The sequence below is a fragment of the Ursus arctos genome, unplaced genomic scaffold (assembly GCF_023065955.2).
Source record: "Ursus arctos isolate Adak ecotype North America unplaced genomic scaffold, UrsArc2.0 scaffold_33, whole genome shotgun sequence".
NCBI classification, from domain to species: Eukaryota; Metazoa; Chordata; class Mammalia; order Carnivora; family Ursidae; genus Ursus; species Ursus arctos.
In genome coordinates, this window is record NW_026623019.1 from 22,658,983 (window position 1) to 22,677,383 (window position 18,401).

The window sequence follows — 18,401 nt, forward strand, 5'->3', positions numbered from 1 at the left end:
TTAATGAAATTAACAGGCTGTTAGCACAGAAAGTCAGACCTTGAGAAGCACAACAAAGGCCAGGTAAGTGTCAATATGGAGAAGCAAACACATAAACTCCAAATTTAAAAAAAAAAAAAAAAAGGAGGCAGTAGATGAGCTGGGACAAAATCAAAGAGAAAGAAAGGAGAATTCTGGATCAACTTGGACAAACACCAAAGGAAGAAGCCATCCCTGCTCTGGGGAAAACTCTGGGAGAAAAAAAAAACACGAAAACGAATTTAGCCTATTTCAAAGTCTCACTGGAGATCAACGCAGAGCAGGGGCAATTATAGAAAATAAGTACCTTGAGTTACAACTTAGTAACTTTATCTTACCAACCTGTCTGAACTATGTTTCGCCTGGATGATTTAATGGATATTGGTAATCAAAAAGCTATTCAATTTTAAAGTAAAAACAAATGCATTTTGCTTCGAAGTCTATGTTAAAGATTCTTTGGAATATATCCAGAAACTGAATTAAATCACATCTATTTGCCAATGAAAGCTACCAACTAAGTAGGCTACTTTACCTGTGTTTCCTTTCTCATCTTCTCGGATGTGAAGATCCTTCATAGATGTTTCCAGTTCTAGAAGATCTCTTAGGTCTTCTTTATATACTTCTATATAAGACACTTTAATATTAAAGTCAATGTTAGGATTTTCACAGATGTTTTGAAATATTTCTTGGATAGCTCGAGGAATGATACCCTTTTGTCCTTCCACAACTGAAGCTAAAAATTTAGAGAAAGAAAGCACATGTGAAAATTCAAATACAAGAAAAGCTAAAACCCAAAATTTATAATATAGTTTCTTATATACCTATATTACAAATTTTTTAAAACCAAAAATGCAAAATTCATGTGTAAAGATTTCCACAATTTTTAAAATAGTCTTACTAGTTTAAATAAGTGAAAGAATAAATTGAGACTTAAGATTAAGTAAGTTAAGCCAATTTAGAAACCTACCCACCATTTGTAGCATCGTTCCACGGAAAATACATTCCAAGCTACAAAAGGTTGGCTTGCAAATGAACCTTAAAAACAGCTTCCAGGTTGAAAATTACCAATGTGTAGATCTTGGGAAGCATCCTGAAAATCTGAACCTCTATTAACTTGGACTGCCTTTCACCTAAATTAAGATGCAAGACTGCCATCATGTGGCAAGTAAAGGAAGCTGTAGGCTTTTCTAATCCAAAGGAAAAAGTGAAGATTGAAGATCGCTTTTTTTTTTTTTTTTTAAGATTTATTTCACTTATTTTAGAGAGAGTGTGCTTGCGAGTGGGGAGAGGGGCACAGGGAGCAGGAGAGGGGAAGCCGACTCCCTGCTGAGTCTGGAGCCAACACAGGCCTCCATCCCAGGACTCTGAGATCATGACCTGAGCAGAAATCAAGAGCTGGTCACTTAACCCACTGAGCCACCCAGGTGCCCCTGAAGATCTTTTTTTGAGAGTTTCCAGGAACTAGTCAACAGCATTATGTGTAAATTACAGTGCAATAAATGCATTATGGATTAGCCAGAATATAAGGCTGATTTGAAATAGCTCATTCAATTCCCACTTCAACATATTACAAAGCACAATAATTGAAAAGACTTATCAAAATGCTGAATTTCAAAAAATATCTATAATAAAGCTTCTATGTATTTTAGTAACCTAAATATCACATTTCTCAATGTTATACTTACATTCCTGAGATAGACTGTTTCAGAGAAAGAACTTGCAAAGTTTTATAACTCAACAGCCATTATTTAGCTATTTTTTGTTATTTAAAGAACACACAAGAATTTCTAGAGAGTGTTATGCCCGGTACAAGTCAGTAAATCCAAGGTTCTCAGAAGTAGCAAAATGAATATTAGTAAATAAGCACCTTTTGAAAAATAAGAGATTATTTTTCTGCCACAGTGCCTAACATGGTACCCTAGACACTACAAATGCTCGATAAATTCTGTATTGGAGGAAAAAAAACACCATTATTTAAAAATCAAACAGCACATGATTGACCCAGAATTGGTGTCCTTAACAGCCTGGGAGATTAAAAAAAAAAAAAAAAAGTTAACCAATGTCACTAATATACCAAGAAACATAACTTCAAACAACAAAGTACAATTTTTCACCTATTAGATGACAAAAATACATGTATTTTGGATTTATAATATCCAGTAAGTGACAAGGATATGAGCAAATGGCTTTCATTTATTGGTGGTAGGAACTGAAACCAGTACAGCCTTTTTGGAGGGTGATTTGTCAGTATCTATTTATGTTTTAAATGTGCATTCTCTTTGTACTCAATAAATCCACTTCTAGGAATCTATTTTATACAAATACTAACACAATGGTGCAAAGTTAAATATGCAAAGATACACACTGTAACTTTTTTATGATAGTAAAAATCAGAAACAACCTAAATGTCCATTCATACTGGAATGGAGGAACTATGGTCCATTCAAACTGTGGAATATTATGTAGTCCAAAAAATGAGTGAAATTCTATGACCCATAATGGGAAGTAATGGAATATTTTATATTGTCAAATGCAAAAAGAAAGTTATAGAATCACAGGTATGATAACTCATTAAACAAACAAAACAACAAGAAAAAAAACTACATGTGTATTTCTAAAATGCCTAGAAAAATGTCTAGAGACAGAGACCCAAATAAACAAAATTACTAATGGAGGGGGGGGAATAAAAACCAACACCACAGGCATAACAGAATATTATGAAAACCTATATGACAAAAAATTGGACAACTTAGAAGAAATGGATAAATTCCTAGAAACATATAACCTACCAAAATCAAAGCAGGAAGAAATAGAAATTTTGAACAGACCAATCACTAGCAATGAAATTGAATCAGTAACCCAAAAACTCACAAAAAAACAAAAATCCAGGACCAGATGGCTTCAGAGGAGAATTCTACCAAACATTTAAAGAAGAGTTAATACCCATTCTTCTAGGGCACCTGGGTGGCTCAGTCAGTTAAGCATTCAGCTCTTGATTTCGGCTCTGGTCATGATCTTGGAGTCCTGGGATCAAGCCCCACATCAGGCTCCCCACTCAGCAGAGTCTGCTTGTCTCCCTCTGCCCCTGCCTGTCCCCCTGCTCTTGCTCTCTCTCTAAAATAAATAAATAAATCTTCAAAAAAAAAAAAAAGTTAACACCCATTCTTCTCAAACCATTCCAAACAAAAAAGACAAGAGGAAGGAAAACTTCCAAATTCATGCTTTGAAGCCAGCATCACCCTGATACCAAAACCAGATAAAGATGCCACAAACAAAGAGAACTACAGGCCAGTATCTCTCATGAATATAGATGCAAAAATCCTCAACAAAATATTAGTAAACTGAATCCAATGATAGAATTTAAAAAATCACACCGTGGGATTTATTCCCACAATGCAAGGGTACTTTAATATTCACAAAGCAATCAATGTGATACATCACATCAATAACAGAAAGGATAAAACCATATGACCATTTCAATAGATGCAGAAAAAGCATTTGACAAAGTACAACAGCCATTCATGATAAAAACCCTCTGCACAGTAGGTCCAGAGTAGGTCTCCACATAATAAAGGCCATCTATGAAAAGCCGACAGCCAACATCATAATCGATGGTGAAAAACTGAGAGCTATTCCCCTAAGGTCAGGATTAAGACAAGGATGTCCATTCTCACCACTTTTTTCAACATAATACTGGAAGTCCTAGCCTCAGCAATTAGGCAAAATAAAGAAATAAAAGGCATCCAAACTGGTAAGGAAAAAGTAAAACTCTCACTATTTGCAGATGACATGATACTTCATGTGGAAAACCCAAAAGACTCCACCCCAAATTTGCTAGAACTCATACAGAGATTCAATAAAGTGGCAAGATCAATGCATGGAAATCAGTTGCATTTCTATACACCAACAATGAGACAGAAGAAAGAGAAATTAAGAAGTCGATCCCATTTACAGTTGCACCCAAAACCATAAGGTACATAGGAATAAACCTAACCAAAGCGGCAAAGGATCTGTACTCGGAAAACCACAGAATACTCATGAAAGAAACTGAGGAAGACACAAATGGAAAAACATTCCAAGCTCATGGATTGGAAGAACAAATATTGTTAAAATGTCTATGCTACCTAGAGCAATCTACACATTCGATGTAATCCCATACCTCAACTTTTTTCACAGAACTGGAATAATAATCCTAAAATTTGTATGGAACCAGAAAAGACCCCATAGCCAAAGGAATGTTGAAAAAGAAAACCAAAGCTGGTGGCACCACAATACCAGACTTCAAGCTCTATTACAAAGCTGTTATCATCAAGACAGTATGGTACTGGCACAAAAACAAACACATAGATCAATGGAACAGAACAGAGAACCCAGACATGCACCCTCAACTCTATGGTCAACTATTCTTCAACAAAGCAGGAAAGAATATCTGATGGAAAAAAGACAGTCTCTTCAACAAATGGTGCCGGAAAAATTGGACAGCCACATGGAGAAGAATGAAACCGGACCATTTCCTTACACCATACACAAATACAGACTCAAAATGAATGAAAGACCTCAATGTTAGACAGGAATCCATCAAAATCCTAGAGGAGAACACAGGCAGCAACCTCTTTGACTTTGGCTGCAGCAACTTCTTGCTAGACACGTCTCCAAAGGCAAGGGAAACAAAGGCAAAAATGAACTATTGGGACTTCATCAAGATAAAAAGATCTTGAAAAAAAAAAAGATAAAAAGTTTTTGCACAGCAAAGGAAACAGTCAAAACCAAAAAACAACCAACAGAATGGGGGAAGATATTTGCAAATGACATATAAGATGAAGGACTAGTATCCAAAATCTATAAAGAACTTACCAAACTCAACATCCAAAGAACAAATAATCCAATCAAGAAAGGGGCAGAAGACATAAACAGACATTTCTCCAAAAAAGATATTCAGGTGGCCAACAGACCCATGAAAAGATGCTCAACATCCCTCGGCATCTGGGAAATACAAATCAAAACCACAATGACATACCACCTCACACCAGTCAGAATGGCTAAAATTAACGAGTCAGGAAACAACAGATGTTGGCGAGGATGCGGAGAAAGGGGAACCGCCCTGCACTGTTGGTTCCCAGAGTGGTGCAGCCACTCTGGAAAGCAGTATGGAGGTTCCTCAAAAAGTTGAAAATAGAGCTGCCCTACAACCCAGCAATTGCACTACTGGGTATTTACCCCAAAGATACAAATGTAGTGATCCAAAGGGGCACCTGCACCCCAATGTTTATAGCAGCAATGTCCACAATAGCCAAACTATGGAAAGAGCCCAGATGTCCATCGGCAGAGGAATGGATAAAGAAGATGTGGTATATATATACAACAGAATTATTACACAGCCATCAAAAAAATGAAATCTTGCCTTTTGCAATGACGTGGATGGAACTAGAAGGTATTATGCTAAGTGAAATAAGTCAATCAGAGAAAGACAATTATCATATGATCTCACTCATATGTGGAATTTAAGAAACAAGCAGAAGGTCATAGGGGATGAGAGGGAAAAATGAAACAAGATGAAACCACAGAGGGAGACAAACCATAAGAGACTCTTAATTATAGGAAACAAACTGAGGGTTGCTGGAGGGGAGGAGGGTGGAGGGATGAGGTAACTGGGTGATGGACATTGGGGAGGGTATGTGTTGTAATGAGCACTGGGTATTATATAAGACTGATGAATCACAGACCTGTACCCCTGAAACAAATAACACATTATATGTTAATTAATTGAATTTAAATTTTAAAAAACTGCAACAATCAAAACAGTATGGTACTGGCACAAAAACAGACACACAGATCAATAGAACAGAACAGAAAACCCAGAAATAAACCCATAATTATATGGTCAATTAATCCTTGACAAAGGAAGAACATACAATGGGAAAAAGACAATCTCTTCAACAAATGGTGCTGGGAAAACTGGACAGCTACACGCAAAAGAATGAAATCCCTCTTTTACCATAAACAAAAATAAATTCAAAATGGTTTAAAGACCTAAATGTAAGACTTGAAATCATAAAAATCCTTGAAGAGAGGACAGGCAGTAAGGTCTCTGACATCAGCCGTAGCAACATTTTTCTAGATACGTCTCCTGCAGCAAGGGAAATAAAAGCCAAAGTAAACTACTGGGACTGCATCAAAATAGAAAGCTTCTGCACAGCGGAGGAAATAGTCAACAAAACTAAAAGGAAGCCTACTGAATGGGAGAAGATATTTGCAAATAACACCAATAAAGGGTTAGTATCCAAAATTTATAAAGAACTGATACAACTCAACACCCCAAAACAAATAATCCGATTTAAAAATGGGCAGGGGCACCAGGGTGGCTCAGTCATTGATAGTCTGCCTTCAGCTCAGGTCGTGGTCCCGAGGTCCTGGGATTGGGCCCCGCATCAGGATCCCTGCTCAGCAGGAAGCCTGCTTCTCCCTCCTCCACTCCCTGTTTGTGTTTCCTCTCTAGCTATCTTTCTGTCAAATAAATAAAATCTTAAAAAACAAAAAAACAAAAAAAAAACCTCTTAAAAAAAAATGGGCAGAAGACATGAACAGACATTTCTCCAAAAAAGACATCCAGGTGGCCAACAGACCCATGAAAAGATGCTCAACATCTCTCATCAGGGAAATACAAATCAAAACTACAATGAAATGCCACCTGACACCAGTCAGAATGGCTAAAATCAACAACACAGGAAACGACAGGTGTTGGCAAAGATATAGAGAAAAAGGAACCTTCTTGCACTATTGGTGGGAATGCAAACTCGTGCGGGCACTATGGAAAGGAGTATGGAGGTTCCTCAAAACTTAAAAATAGAACTACCCTATGATCCAGTAGTTGCACTACTCGGTATTTACCCAAACTATGAGAGCAGCCCAAGTGTCTATCAACAGATGAATGGATAAAGAAGATGTAGTGTACACACACACACACACACACACACACATGACATGGAATTATTTGCCATTAAGAAAGAATGAAATCTTACCATTTGCAAGCACATGGAGAGAGCTAAAGAGTATAATGCTGAGCAAAATAAGTCAGTCGTAGAAAGACAGATACCATATGATTTCATTCATATGTAGAATTTAAGGAACAAACAAGCAAAGGGAAAAAGAGACAAACGAAGAAACAGGCTCTTAATTACAGAAAATGGTTACTGGAGGGGAGGCTGAGGGGGTGATGGGGAAATAGGGGATGGGGATTAAAGAGTACACTTATCATGATGAAAAAGATGATTTAAAAAAAAAAGAATAAAAAAAGCTAGGGGGAAAAAATCAAAAACTGATTCTAATGGTGTTACCAAGTATAAAGTATTTTAGAGCAGTTAAAATATTTTAGGATAATAAATAAACTTAATAACTTTTTCCCTTAAGGTATTAAAATTGTATGCATGGCCTCTTAATAAAAGCAATATACTATAACTAAGTCACCAAGCTCTAAACATTTTATAACTCTTATTAGAATAAAGAACATACTGAGTCTTAAAGATCATAAAACATTTGCCAATAAAAAAAGGCTACAATCCTTAAAAAAAAAAACACACACACACAACTTACGGTGGAAAGATGAAATTTTTTATTTTGAGACCTAAATAATCTAGTATCTTTAATGTCCTAAATCCTGTATAACAGGGATTCTAAAAATGGTGGTGGTGGGACGGGGGTTAACGGGCACTTATGGCCCCTCCATTTAATCTTTGCAGTCAGGGCTTCCTCAAGCCACACAGCCAGCCTCCAATTCTTCCCCACAATCCTTACATGTAATGAAAAATGTTTCTGAAAGTCACAGATTCTATATTTGTAAAGTATGAAAGTAGAAAATATATTGCTTCATTACACATATACAGAATACTAGCAATAATTTTGGACAGGAATACATATATATGTACAATACTCAAAAGTTTGCTTTTAGTAGAAAAATACCAATACAGTAAACAATCTCAACAGAAGGCGCGGCTTTCAATCCCAGCTGTCGCTAGCCCTGTAACTGAACAAGTCCTTCGCTGAGCGCTCCGTAGCTGCAACTCCAGACTTAGAAATAAAGAGCAATGATGTTCAAGTTTCCTTCCAAGTCTACAGGAAATTCTAGCGATTCCACCTTTCCAAATTAGAATTACAAGCAGGAGAAATTATATCCTAAATATTTAGTATTTAAAATAGAAATCCAGGGGTGCCTGGGTGGCTCAGCCGGTTAAGCCTTTTGGCTCAGGTCATGATCCTGGAGTCCTGGGACTGAGCACCACATCGGGCTCTCTGCTCTGCCTCTCATTCAGCTCGTGCTCTCCTGCTTGCTCTCTCTCAAATAAATAAATAAAATCTTAAAAAAATAAAATAGAAATCCATATTTACATGTGAGGTGACGGATATGTTAACTAGATTGGAGGAATCCTTTGACAACGTATACATTTATCAAATCACCATGATGTACACTTTAAATATTTGTACAATTTTGTCAATTGTACCTCAATAAAACTGAAAAAGTAAAATAAAAATGTGACTTAAAAATGGGAAAAATAGACACCTTACACCACGTAATAAATTCTTACTGCCCTGAAGTTCTGGTTGCAGAACTCTCATTTCTTTCTACTTTAAGTTCTATTCAAAACAAGAAAGTGTTGCCAGAGGCAGGAAGTGGGGGAAATGGGTGACGATAGTCAAAACATAAAAAATTCCAGTTATAAGAAAAGTTAAGTTCTGAGGATGTAAAGTACAGCATGGAGATTATAGTTAACAATACTATATTGTGTATTCGAAAGTTGCTAAAATATTGGATCTTAAAAGTTCTTGGGCACCTGGGTGGCTCAGTAGGTTAAGCGTCTGCCTTAGGCTCAGGTCATGATCCTGGAGTCCCAGGACTGAGTCCCACATCAGGCTCCCTGCTCAGCGGGGAGTCGGCTCCTCCCTCTGCCCTTCACCCTGTTTGTGCTCTCTCTAGCTCTCTATCTCTCAAATAAATAAATAAATAATCTTTTTTTTTTTTTTAAAGTTCTTATGGGGCGCCTGGGTGGCTCAGTCGTTAAGGGTCTGCCTTCGGCTCAGGGCGTGATCCCGGCGTTATGGGATCGAGCCCCACATCGGGCTCCTCCGCTGGGAGCCTGCTTCTTCCTCTCCCACTCCCCCTGCTCGTGTCCCCTCTCTCGCTGGCTGTCTCTCTCTCTCTCTCAAATAAATAAAAGCTTTAAAAAAAAAAAAGTTCTTATCACAAGAAAAACTTTATAACTGTGATGTGATTGATGTTAACTAAACTTACTGTGCTAATCATTTTGCATTATATACATATATCAAGTCATTATATTGTACACCTTGGACTAATACGAAGTTATACGTCAATTATATCTCAATAAGACTGGGAAAAAATGGCAAAGGGCTGAACACTAAACACTGTCTTAAACTTGTTTCCTTAATCAAATGTAATCACAAATTGAACTATTGAATGAAACTTCAACATTTAAAAATAAATCTTTCAAAGATGATGATCTTATGAACACATCTGATTATCCTATAGATTATTTCATTCAGTGAATATGCTGAGCACCTACTATGCGTCAGGTAGTCATATTTTAGCTTCCCTCTAGTGTCTCAAATAAAAGTCGAATATAAGAATCTTACCAACATGGCCTCCTCCAATGGTGTAGGTCTTCCCGGATCCAGTTTGTCCATAGGCAAAAACGGTTGCGTTATAGCCCTCAATGAGTGACAACACTAGCGGCTTTATACATGTATTATAAACTTCATCTTGAGTGGAATTTTTGCCAAAAACAAAATCAAACGTAAAGACTCTATCTCTCCCAATGATAATTTGTTGGGTGTTTGGAATAACTCTCACACAAGCTTGATGATTATGAAGAACTTCCTTGCACAGCAGAGGTCGGATTCTTACAGCAACTTTTACTGGTATTTCTTCCATAGCAGCTTAGATTTTACCAAATAACTTTCTACTTAATATTCAGTATGTAGTGTGAGAAACATCCATTTTATGAAAGATCTGGACTCCTGTGTATCAAAATAAAAACAAAATTTAATTATGGACTTCTCTATCCTAATAAACTAACCATCTTCTAAAACAAAGTCAGTTAAAGCAGGTTTTGTTCCAAAAGGAGATAGTTACAACAAGTAAATCTATCTTATAAAAATATACCTATAATTTATGGATGAAATGATACGAAATGTCTGGATTTGCTGCGAAACACTCTAAGGGGTAAGTGCCATGAGTTGATAAATGATAAAGCTAAGAGATAAGTGCATAGGATTCCATCATGCCATTCTTTCTGTAGCAGTAATATGTTTCCCAGTTCATTAATCTAAATATTGAATAACTGGGGAGTTACAAAATTAAGGCAAGGAAATAATTGAGTAATTGTACACATGTGTTGAAAGCAAACTCTTTATAAGATTTTATAGCTACATCTCTTTGCCACAAATATTAGAAATAAATCCAAGAAAATAGTTTTAAGGATTTCTATAACTTTAAATCAATTTTTTTTCAAAAATAATCAAAACTAACTGAAAAACTGCTTTTCCACTCTTATGTTGTACTTATCTCTGAAAATCGCTCGTAGAATACATTAAAAATTAAATTGGTAGCTATACTTACAATGAACCTGAAAAATAAATTAAGAAAACAATTCCATTTATAGTAGCATCAAAAAGGATAAAATACTTAGAAATAAAAGACATGTAAAACCTATACTCTGAAGACTATAAAATATTGTTAAAGAAAGTAAAGAAGATCTAAATACATGGAAAAACATCTCATGTTCGTGGGTTCAAAGATTTAACATTGTTAGAGGGGCGCCTGGGTGGCGCAGTCGTTAAGCGTCTGCCTTCAGCTCAGGGCGTGATCCCGGCGTCATGGGATCGAGCCCCACATCAGGCTCCTATTCTGTGAGCCTGCTTCTTCCTCTCCCACTCCCCCTGTTTGTGTTCCCTCTCTCGCTGGCTGTCTCTATCTCTGTCAAATAAATAAAATTAAAAAATCTTAAAAAAAAAAAAAGATTTAACATTGTTAGGATGACAATATCCCCCAAATTTGTCTACAGATTCAATGCAACTCCTATCAAAATCCCAGCTGACTTCTTTGCAGAAATTGACAAGCTGATCCTAAAATTCTTTTTTAATTTTATTTATTGATTGATCCTAAAATTCTTACGGAAATTCAAGGGACACAGAATAACTAAAATAATATTGAAAAAGAACAAAGTCAGAGGACACACTTCCCCAATTCTAAAACCAAGCAACAGGAATCAATACAATGAGGTACTGGTATAAGACAAACTTAAAGATCAATGGAAAAGAACTAAGAATCCAGAAATAAATCCTCATGTATTGTTTAAAGGTTTTATTTATTTATTTGCTGGAGAGAGAGAGAAAGGAGAGAGCGCACAAGCTGGGGGAGTGGCAGGCAGAGGGAGAAGCAGGCTCCCCGCCCAGCAAGGAGCCTGATGCCTCACCATGACCTGAGCAGAAGGCAGATGCTTAACCACCTGAGCCACCCAGGTGTCCCAATAAATCCTCATATTTATGGGCAAATGATTCTTGACAAGAGCACCAAGACAATTCAATGGGGGAAAGAACAGTGTTCAACAAACAGTTGACACAACTGGATATCCACATGCATAAGAATGAAATTAGACTCCTACTTCACATCATATACAAATATTAATTCAAAGTCGTTCACAGACCTAAGTGGAAGAGCTAAAACTCATAAAACTCTTAAAAGAAAACACAGGAGTAACTCTTGATAACCTTGGGTTTGGCAATGGTTTGGCAGGTACAACACCAAAAGCAAAAGCAATAAGCTTTATGAGGAAGAACAGATAAAATGGATTTAATCAAATTTAAAAGTTTTGTTCCTCAAAGATATGAAAAATGGCTAATGAGCACAGGCAAAGATGCTCAACATCATTAGCCAGCAGGGAAATGCTATCAAACCCACAATGAGGTATCACTTCGCACCTGTCAGAATGGCCAGACTCAAAAAGACAAGAAATAACAAGTGTTAGCAAGGATGTGGAGAAAAAGGAACCCTCCAGCACGATCGGTGGGAATGTGAACTAGTGAGCCACTCGGAAAACAGTATGGAGCTTCCTCAAACATTAAAAACAGAGCTACCCTATGATCCACTAATCGCACTACATGGTATTTACCTAACGAATACAAAAGCACTAATTCGAAAAGATATATGTACCACTCTGTTTATTAGCATTATTTACAGTAGCCAAGATATGGAAGCAACCCAAGTATGCATCAATAAATGAATGGATAAAGAAGATGTGGTGTGTGTGTGTGTATGTATGTGTGTGCAACGGAATATTACTCAGCCATAAAAGTGAATGAAATCTTGCCATTTGCAACAACATGGATGGAAGGTATTATGCTAAATGAAATAAGTCAGACAGAGAAAGACAAATACCATATGATTTTTTCACTTCTTTTTAATGTTTGTTTGTTTATTTACTTATTTTAAGTAATCTCTACACCCAATGTGGGGCTCGAGTCTCCCATGTGAGACTAAGAATTGCACACTCAATGGACTGAGCCAGCCAGGTGCTCCCCATATAATTTCCCTTACATGTGGGAACAAAACAAAATAAACAAACTAATAAAAAGCAGAATCAGACCCATAAATACAGAGAACTGATGGTGGCCAGAGGGTAGCAGGTTGGGGAGATGGGCAAAATGGGTAAAGGGGAGTAGGAGATACAGTCTTCCAGTTATGAAATGAATGAGTCACAGGGATAAAAGTACAGCATAGCATCAATGGTATTGCAATAGCGTTGTACGGTGATAGATGAGAGCTGCACTTGTGGTAAGCACAGCATACCATATAGACTTGTCTGTACACCTGAAACTAACATAATAGGGTGTGTCAAGTACACTTCAATTTTTAAGAAGATGGATATTAATATATTAAAACATTTTTTTAAAAGACAGATCGGGGCGCTTGGGTGGCGCAGTTGTTAAGCATCTGCCTTCGGCTCAGGGCATGATCCCAGGGTCCTGGGACCGAGTCCTACACTGGCCTCCCTGCTCAGTGGGGAGCCTACTTCTTCCTCTCCCTCTGGTCCTCCCTCTTGCTCGTGCTCTCTCTCTCCCACTCTCTCTCTCTCTCAAATAAGTAAATAATTTTTTTAAAAAAACAACAAAAACAAGTGTCAGTGAAAACATACAGAATACAGAACCTTCACGTACTCCAGATGGAAATGTAAAATGATGCAGCCAACTTTAGAAAAGAGTCTGGCAGTTCCTCAGAAAGTTAAAACACAGTTATCATTTGACCCAGCAACTCCACTCTTTGGGTATATACCCAAGAGAAGTAAAAACTTAAGTTTTCATAAAAACTTTTACATGAATGTTTGGCTAAAAAGAGGGATGCCTGGGTGGCTCAGTTGGTTAAGCGTCTGCCTTCAGCTCAGGTCATGATCCTAGGGTCCTGGGATCGAGTCCTGAGTTGAGCTCCCTGCTCAGCAGGGAGTCTGCTTGTCCCTCTGCCTCTACCGCTCACCCTGCTTGTGCTCTCTCTCTCTAACAAATAATAAAATCTTAAAAAAAAAAAAAAAAAAGCTAAAAAGAAAATGTAACAAGTAGTCTTGGTGATGTTTAAGTGCAGATAATGAAAAATAATCAGTTTGGGGTGTGGCTGGGCTCTTTAGAGAAGGGGAATCTTCCACAGTATCATTAAGTAACCTAGTAGATTATTAATAGACTAAAATAACATCTTCAGCCCTACTTGCTATAGAAATGCTAATAAGGACATATTTAATATTCGCTAGCCTTTAAAAAACTCTGCAGCAGTACTGTGCATTATAATTTTGTGAGCGGATAGTCTGAAAAGGATCCCAATAACAAATACATCACTCTACTAAAAGCCCACTGAGAGTAAAAAAATATCAGCTCCCTTGGGCTGCAAAATCCCAAAACAGAGTCAACGTGCTATATTTAATGGCCACAATAAACAAATGCACCTAACCTTGGCAGTTTTAATCATTCTAGTTAAAATCAGTTGTGAAAAAAAACTCCTATGTATGATATATCTTTTCTTGGATCCTAAAGGACGCCATAATCACTTGGTACTGGAAAGTTTTCCAAATAAACTACAAGGATGCTGTATGAGTTGGTTCTTCCAAATGTCTCTAAACATCTTCCAAATGTCTCTAAACACCTACATTTGAAGTTTTTATTATACAGATTATTTTTTTATTTACACCATCACAATAAAACAAAATGCATGGTCTATGTTAAGCCAAACCTAACTACTTTCAACAAAACTGCTAATAAAAGGTGCAGTGTAATTGCGATATTTTCACTTTCTAGGTTTTTAAAATGGGAAAGCTTAGCTACAAGGGCAAAAGAAATTCTATCTATTCTATTCTAATAAATAAGGGTCCCTAAACCTATGGCTTGCAAAAGATTAATATTCAAGAATTTAAGATTAAAAAATCCATAACACTTATGCTTTAGATTCTGATCAACTGCAGTCATCAGAAGCATATGTATTATGTCACCAATAAATGTAAGGAAAGGTGAGATCTGACTGGCTGGTAATATTTAGGCATACTCAATGGAGTTTTGAAATCAGAGAAAGGCAAGAGAATCTTTGATCACTGATGCCATGTCACTGATCAAAAAGAAATGTCTCCAAACACTGTTGCCATCCAGTGACCGTGGTTTTTCAGAAGTAATGGTCATCTAAAAATTGTGGTTTGCTAATATTTCCGTAAGAAACTTCCCAGCAAATGGGCACTGAATCGCAAAATATCTCAGAAAAGGTCCCAAATGCATAACTAGATAGAGAATAGAGGAAGTAAAGTGGGAAAACAAAAATCTGGAAACTTGGAGGGCGCGAAGTGTTATTTATAAGGTGTTTCAAAGAAAGAACTCGGGCACCGTTCTTTCTCAATGAAACCTGCCTCTGAGGGAGGAGGCTTTCCGACTTCTACAGCGCTTGGGTTGCACCAAAGTTTCAACATCCGCACGGAAAAAGGAGGCCTGTGACAAAGCGAAACCCCCATGAGGGTGGGTGGGCCCTCCTCCCATCCCCTTCAGCTCCCGCAGTTGGAAGCACCAGCGCCAGAAACACAAGATCCGATTTAGTGGGGTTCCGTCCGGCGTTCCCGCGCGTCCCTAATCCCCAGGCCCTTCTACCTCAACGGGGACCCCACTTCCCCTGGCCGTTCGGCGGCGTTTCCAGCACCGACCCCAGCCCCCTCCGGCGCCCTACTCTGCTTTGCTGGCGCCCCAACCGCCCCCCCACCCCACGAGCCGTCCCGAAGCGGCCCCCGACCCCCCACCCCTAGGCGGCGCCCCCTCCCCGCAACGGCGCGCTGGAGCGCGGGCGCCGGGGACAGTAGGGCGGGAGGGCGCCGCACCGCACCCGGCCCCGCCAGGCCGGCCCCCCACTCACTGACCGGCTCGAGAAAGCCCGAGTCTCCGGCGGCGAGCACAGCGCAGAACTACCCAGCTTCGCTCCGCCCGGCCGCCGCCGCCGCTCGGGCCTTTTGTTGTAGCGTGTTCTCCGGGCAACCGGCGAAGCCAGTCCCTGACGCGCCCCCTCCTGGCCGGGCGCTCCGCCGCGCCCCAGACCCCGCCCCCGACGGTCCCGGTCCCCGGCAAGCCCCACCCCCAGAAGCCCCGCCCCATGGGGCGGGGGGAGGCCGGCTCCGGGCGTGGCTACAAAGCCAACTCACCGGGACTCTCAGAGCGCGGAACCAAAGGAACTTCTCACAGGTTTGCCAAGTGAATGTGAGAAAGACTCCCGTTATTTCAGTATTTTAGCTGCCAGTTCGGTTTATTCTTTTTTTTTTTTTTTTTTTTTTTTTAAGATTTTATTTATTTATGTGACAGAGAGACAGCCAGCGAGAGAGGGAACACAGCAGGGGGAGTGGGAGGGGAAGAAGCAGGCTCATAGCAGAGGAGCCCGATGTGGGACTCGATCCCTGTACGCCGGGATCACGCCCTGAGCCGAAGGCAGACGCTTTAACGACTGCGCTACCCAGGCGCCCCGGTTTATTCTTTTTTTAAGATTTTATTTATTTATTTGACAGAGAGAGAGACAGCCAGCGAGAGAGGGGACACAAGCAGGGGGGGTGGAAGGGGAAGAAGCAGGCTCCCAGCGGAAGAGCCTGATGTGGGGCTCGATCCCATAACGCCGGGATCACGCTCTGAGCCGAAGGCAGACGCTTAACGACTGAGCCACCCAGGCGCCCCCCCCCCCGTTTATTTGTATTGAAGTAAAGTTCGTATAACATACATCAAACCGTTGTAAGGTATACATTAATATTCACAATGTTGTGCAACATCACCTCTGCTTCCGAAACACTGTCATCACCCAAAGGAAATCCCCGTGTCAGGACAGTCGCTCGCGTTCCCGCAGTCCCTGGCGACCACCGGTCTGCTTTCTCTGTCTGTATCCATTGACCTGTTTGGGGCATTTTGGATTCACCTAGTCATACAATTTGTGGACTTCTGTGTCTGGCTTCTTTTGCTAAACAATGCTTTCCTAGTCCACCCATGTTGTAGCATGTATCAGTGATTTTATTCCTTTTGATGCTGAATAATATCCCATTGTATGGGCATACCACATTTTATTTAACAATTCATCATTTGATGGACGTGTGGGTTGTTTCCACTTTTTGGCTAATATAAATAATGCTGTTAGGAAGTTTCATGTAGGAGTATTTGTTTAATATCTGTTTTCAGTTCTTTTGGTATAGACCTAGGAATGGGATTGCCAAGTCATATGGAAATTCTGTGTTTAACTTTTCCAATTTAGTTTTAAATGCCTCCATGCCTGCCATTTTTAGTAGCACAATCCAAGCATTTTCTCCCAAGAGACTTTTTATTTTTTTAAGTAACTTTCAAAAAGCATCCCCTCTCTCATGAAACTTAGGAATGAAGGTGGGGGGGGGGGAAGCTGCTTAGTTATTAAATTGAATTACAGGCATCACCTGCTTTTCAAAAGTTCTCACTATGCCTCTTGGCTGAAAGACCTACATTATTACCTCTTTTTGCTAACTGGAAGAAATCCGAAGAGGATTTTCGCTTTTATGATAAAAGGTGAAAGCCAAAATAAGGTTCAGCATTTGTTTTGCAACCAACCCTTACAGAGGCAGTGGGCACCCCGGGAAAGGAGAGTGGCCCCACCAACCGCCTTCAGGAGAACTACACTCTGCCCTGGGCATCAAGCCCCCATATTTTTGAATGTGTCTGTGAGCATCCATAGTTTATCTTGATTTACTTTATGCATTTATTAGCAAGATGTGTCCTAAGGTATCAGAAAAGAATTACAACAGGTCATTTTTGGGGTTTGGGAATGGTCAAATTTTTTTGCATAAAAATTAATGAGAATTGCTTCTTCACTTTACACCGTTTTGACTTACAAAAGTTTTTGCAGAACCATGCTATTTTCAGAAGTAGGGTCCCAAACAGACCAGGTTCGGCCACTGGCTCCTGACAAAATCTGAAGGCAGAGAGACAAGTGGTGGCGAAACAGGAAAGGAATTTATTTCAGTGAGGCCAACACCGGAAAGAGAGCAGACTAGCATCTCAAAGACTGTCTCCAAAGTGCTGAAAATTCTTCCAAGTTTACATAAGGAATATGTGCAGCAGAAGTGGGAGGGTATGTGCAGGTGGGCAGCGAAACTCAAAGCAACCATTGTCTTGGGGTCAGTCACATGGGCTCTTGCTGGCTCAGGGCAGTCATCACTGTTTGAGGGGGTAGTTTTTGTTCCCATCAGGAGATGCTTTGCCCACAGGATCCTTTGCCTGAGTTAAAAGAGATAAGCTGGAAAGAAGAACTTCATTAGAAACTTTGAGGTCAGTGGGGCACCTGGGTGGTGCAGTGGGTTTGGCTCAGGTCCTGATCTCAGGGTTGTGAGATCAAGTCACGCATGGGGCTCCATGTTGGGAGCTGGGCTCCGAGCCTCAAGCCCAGAGTCTGCTTAAGACTCTCTCTCCCTCTGCCCCTCCCCTCACCTCTCTCTAAAATAAATAAATACATCTTTTTTAAAAAAGAAGAAAGTTTGAGGTCAAAATGGAGGTAGTTGAAGGCTGCTTTCAAAGCCATGAGATATTACCTTTAGTAGCTGGAATGAGAGACCCCTGCACAGAGACACAATTCTGCTGAGGAGACACTTTGGAGCTTACAGCCAGATTTGAGTTTGTTGGTACCCGGGCTTCAGAAAAGAGCAAAATATTGCTCATATGAGACCAGGAGAAGAATTATTTGACTGCTCTTGAAAAGAAATGACTAAGATGGAGGGAGGGGAAGGTGTTGGGAAGAGGTTGAATCAGAGGGGAGGGAGAAGACAGCTGGTAAGGGAATTCCAGGGAGAACGGAAATGGCTAACAGG

At 39.6% G+C, this 18,401-nt stretch overlaps 1 protein-coding gene across 2 annotated transcripts in view; it reads right to left on the reverse strand.

Annotated features, from left to right (window-relative positions):
• The window catches only part of KIF27 (kinesin family member 27), an 80,674-nt gene extending 65,063 nt beyond the window's left edge, over positions 1–15,611 (reverse strand). The window contains exons 1-3 of one of the 2 annotated variants that reach the window (XM_026518774.4): positions 15,459–15,611; positions 9,661–10,044; positions 551–751 (exon numbers count right to left, since the gene is read on the reverse strand). In XM_026518774.4, coding sequence (XP_026374559.1) covers positions 551–751; positions 9,661–9,958 — 499 coding nt within the window. In that variant the 5' untranslated portion in view covers positions 9,959–10,044; positions 15,459–15,611. The remainder of the gene's footprint in view (positions 1–550; positions 752–9,660; positions 10,045–15,458) is intronic. The other variant, XM_057305568.1, reaches the window with a different exon arrangement.
• Between the last annotated feature and the right edge of the window lie 2,790 nt (positions 15,612–18,401).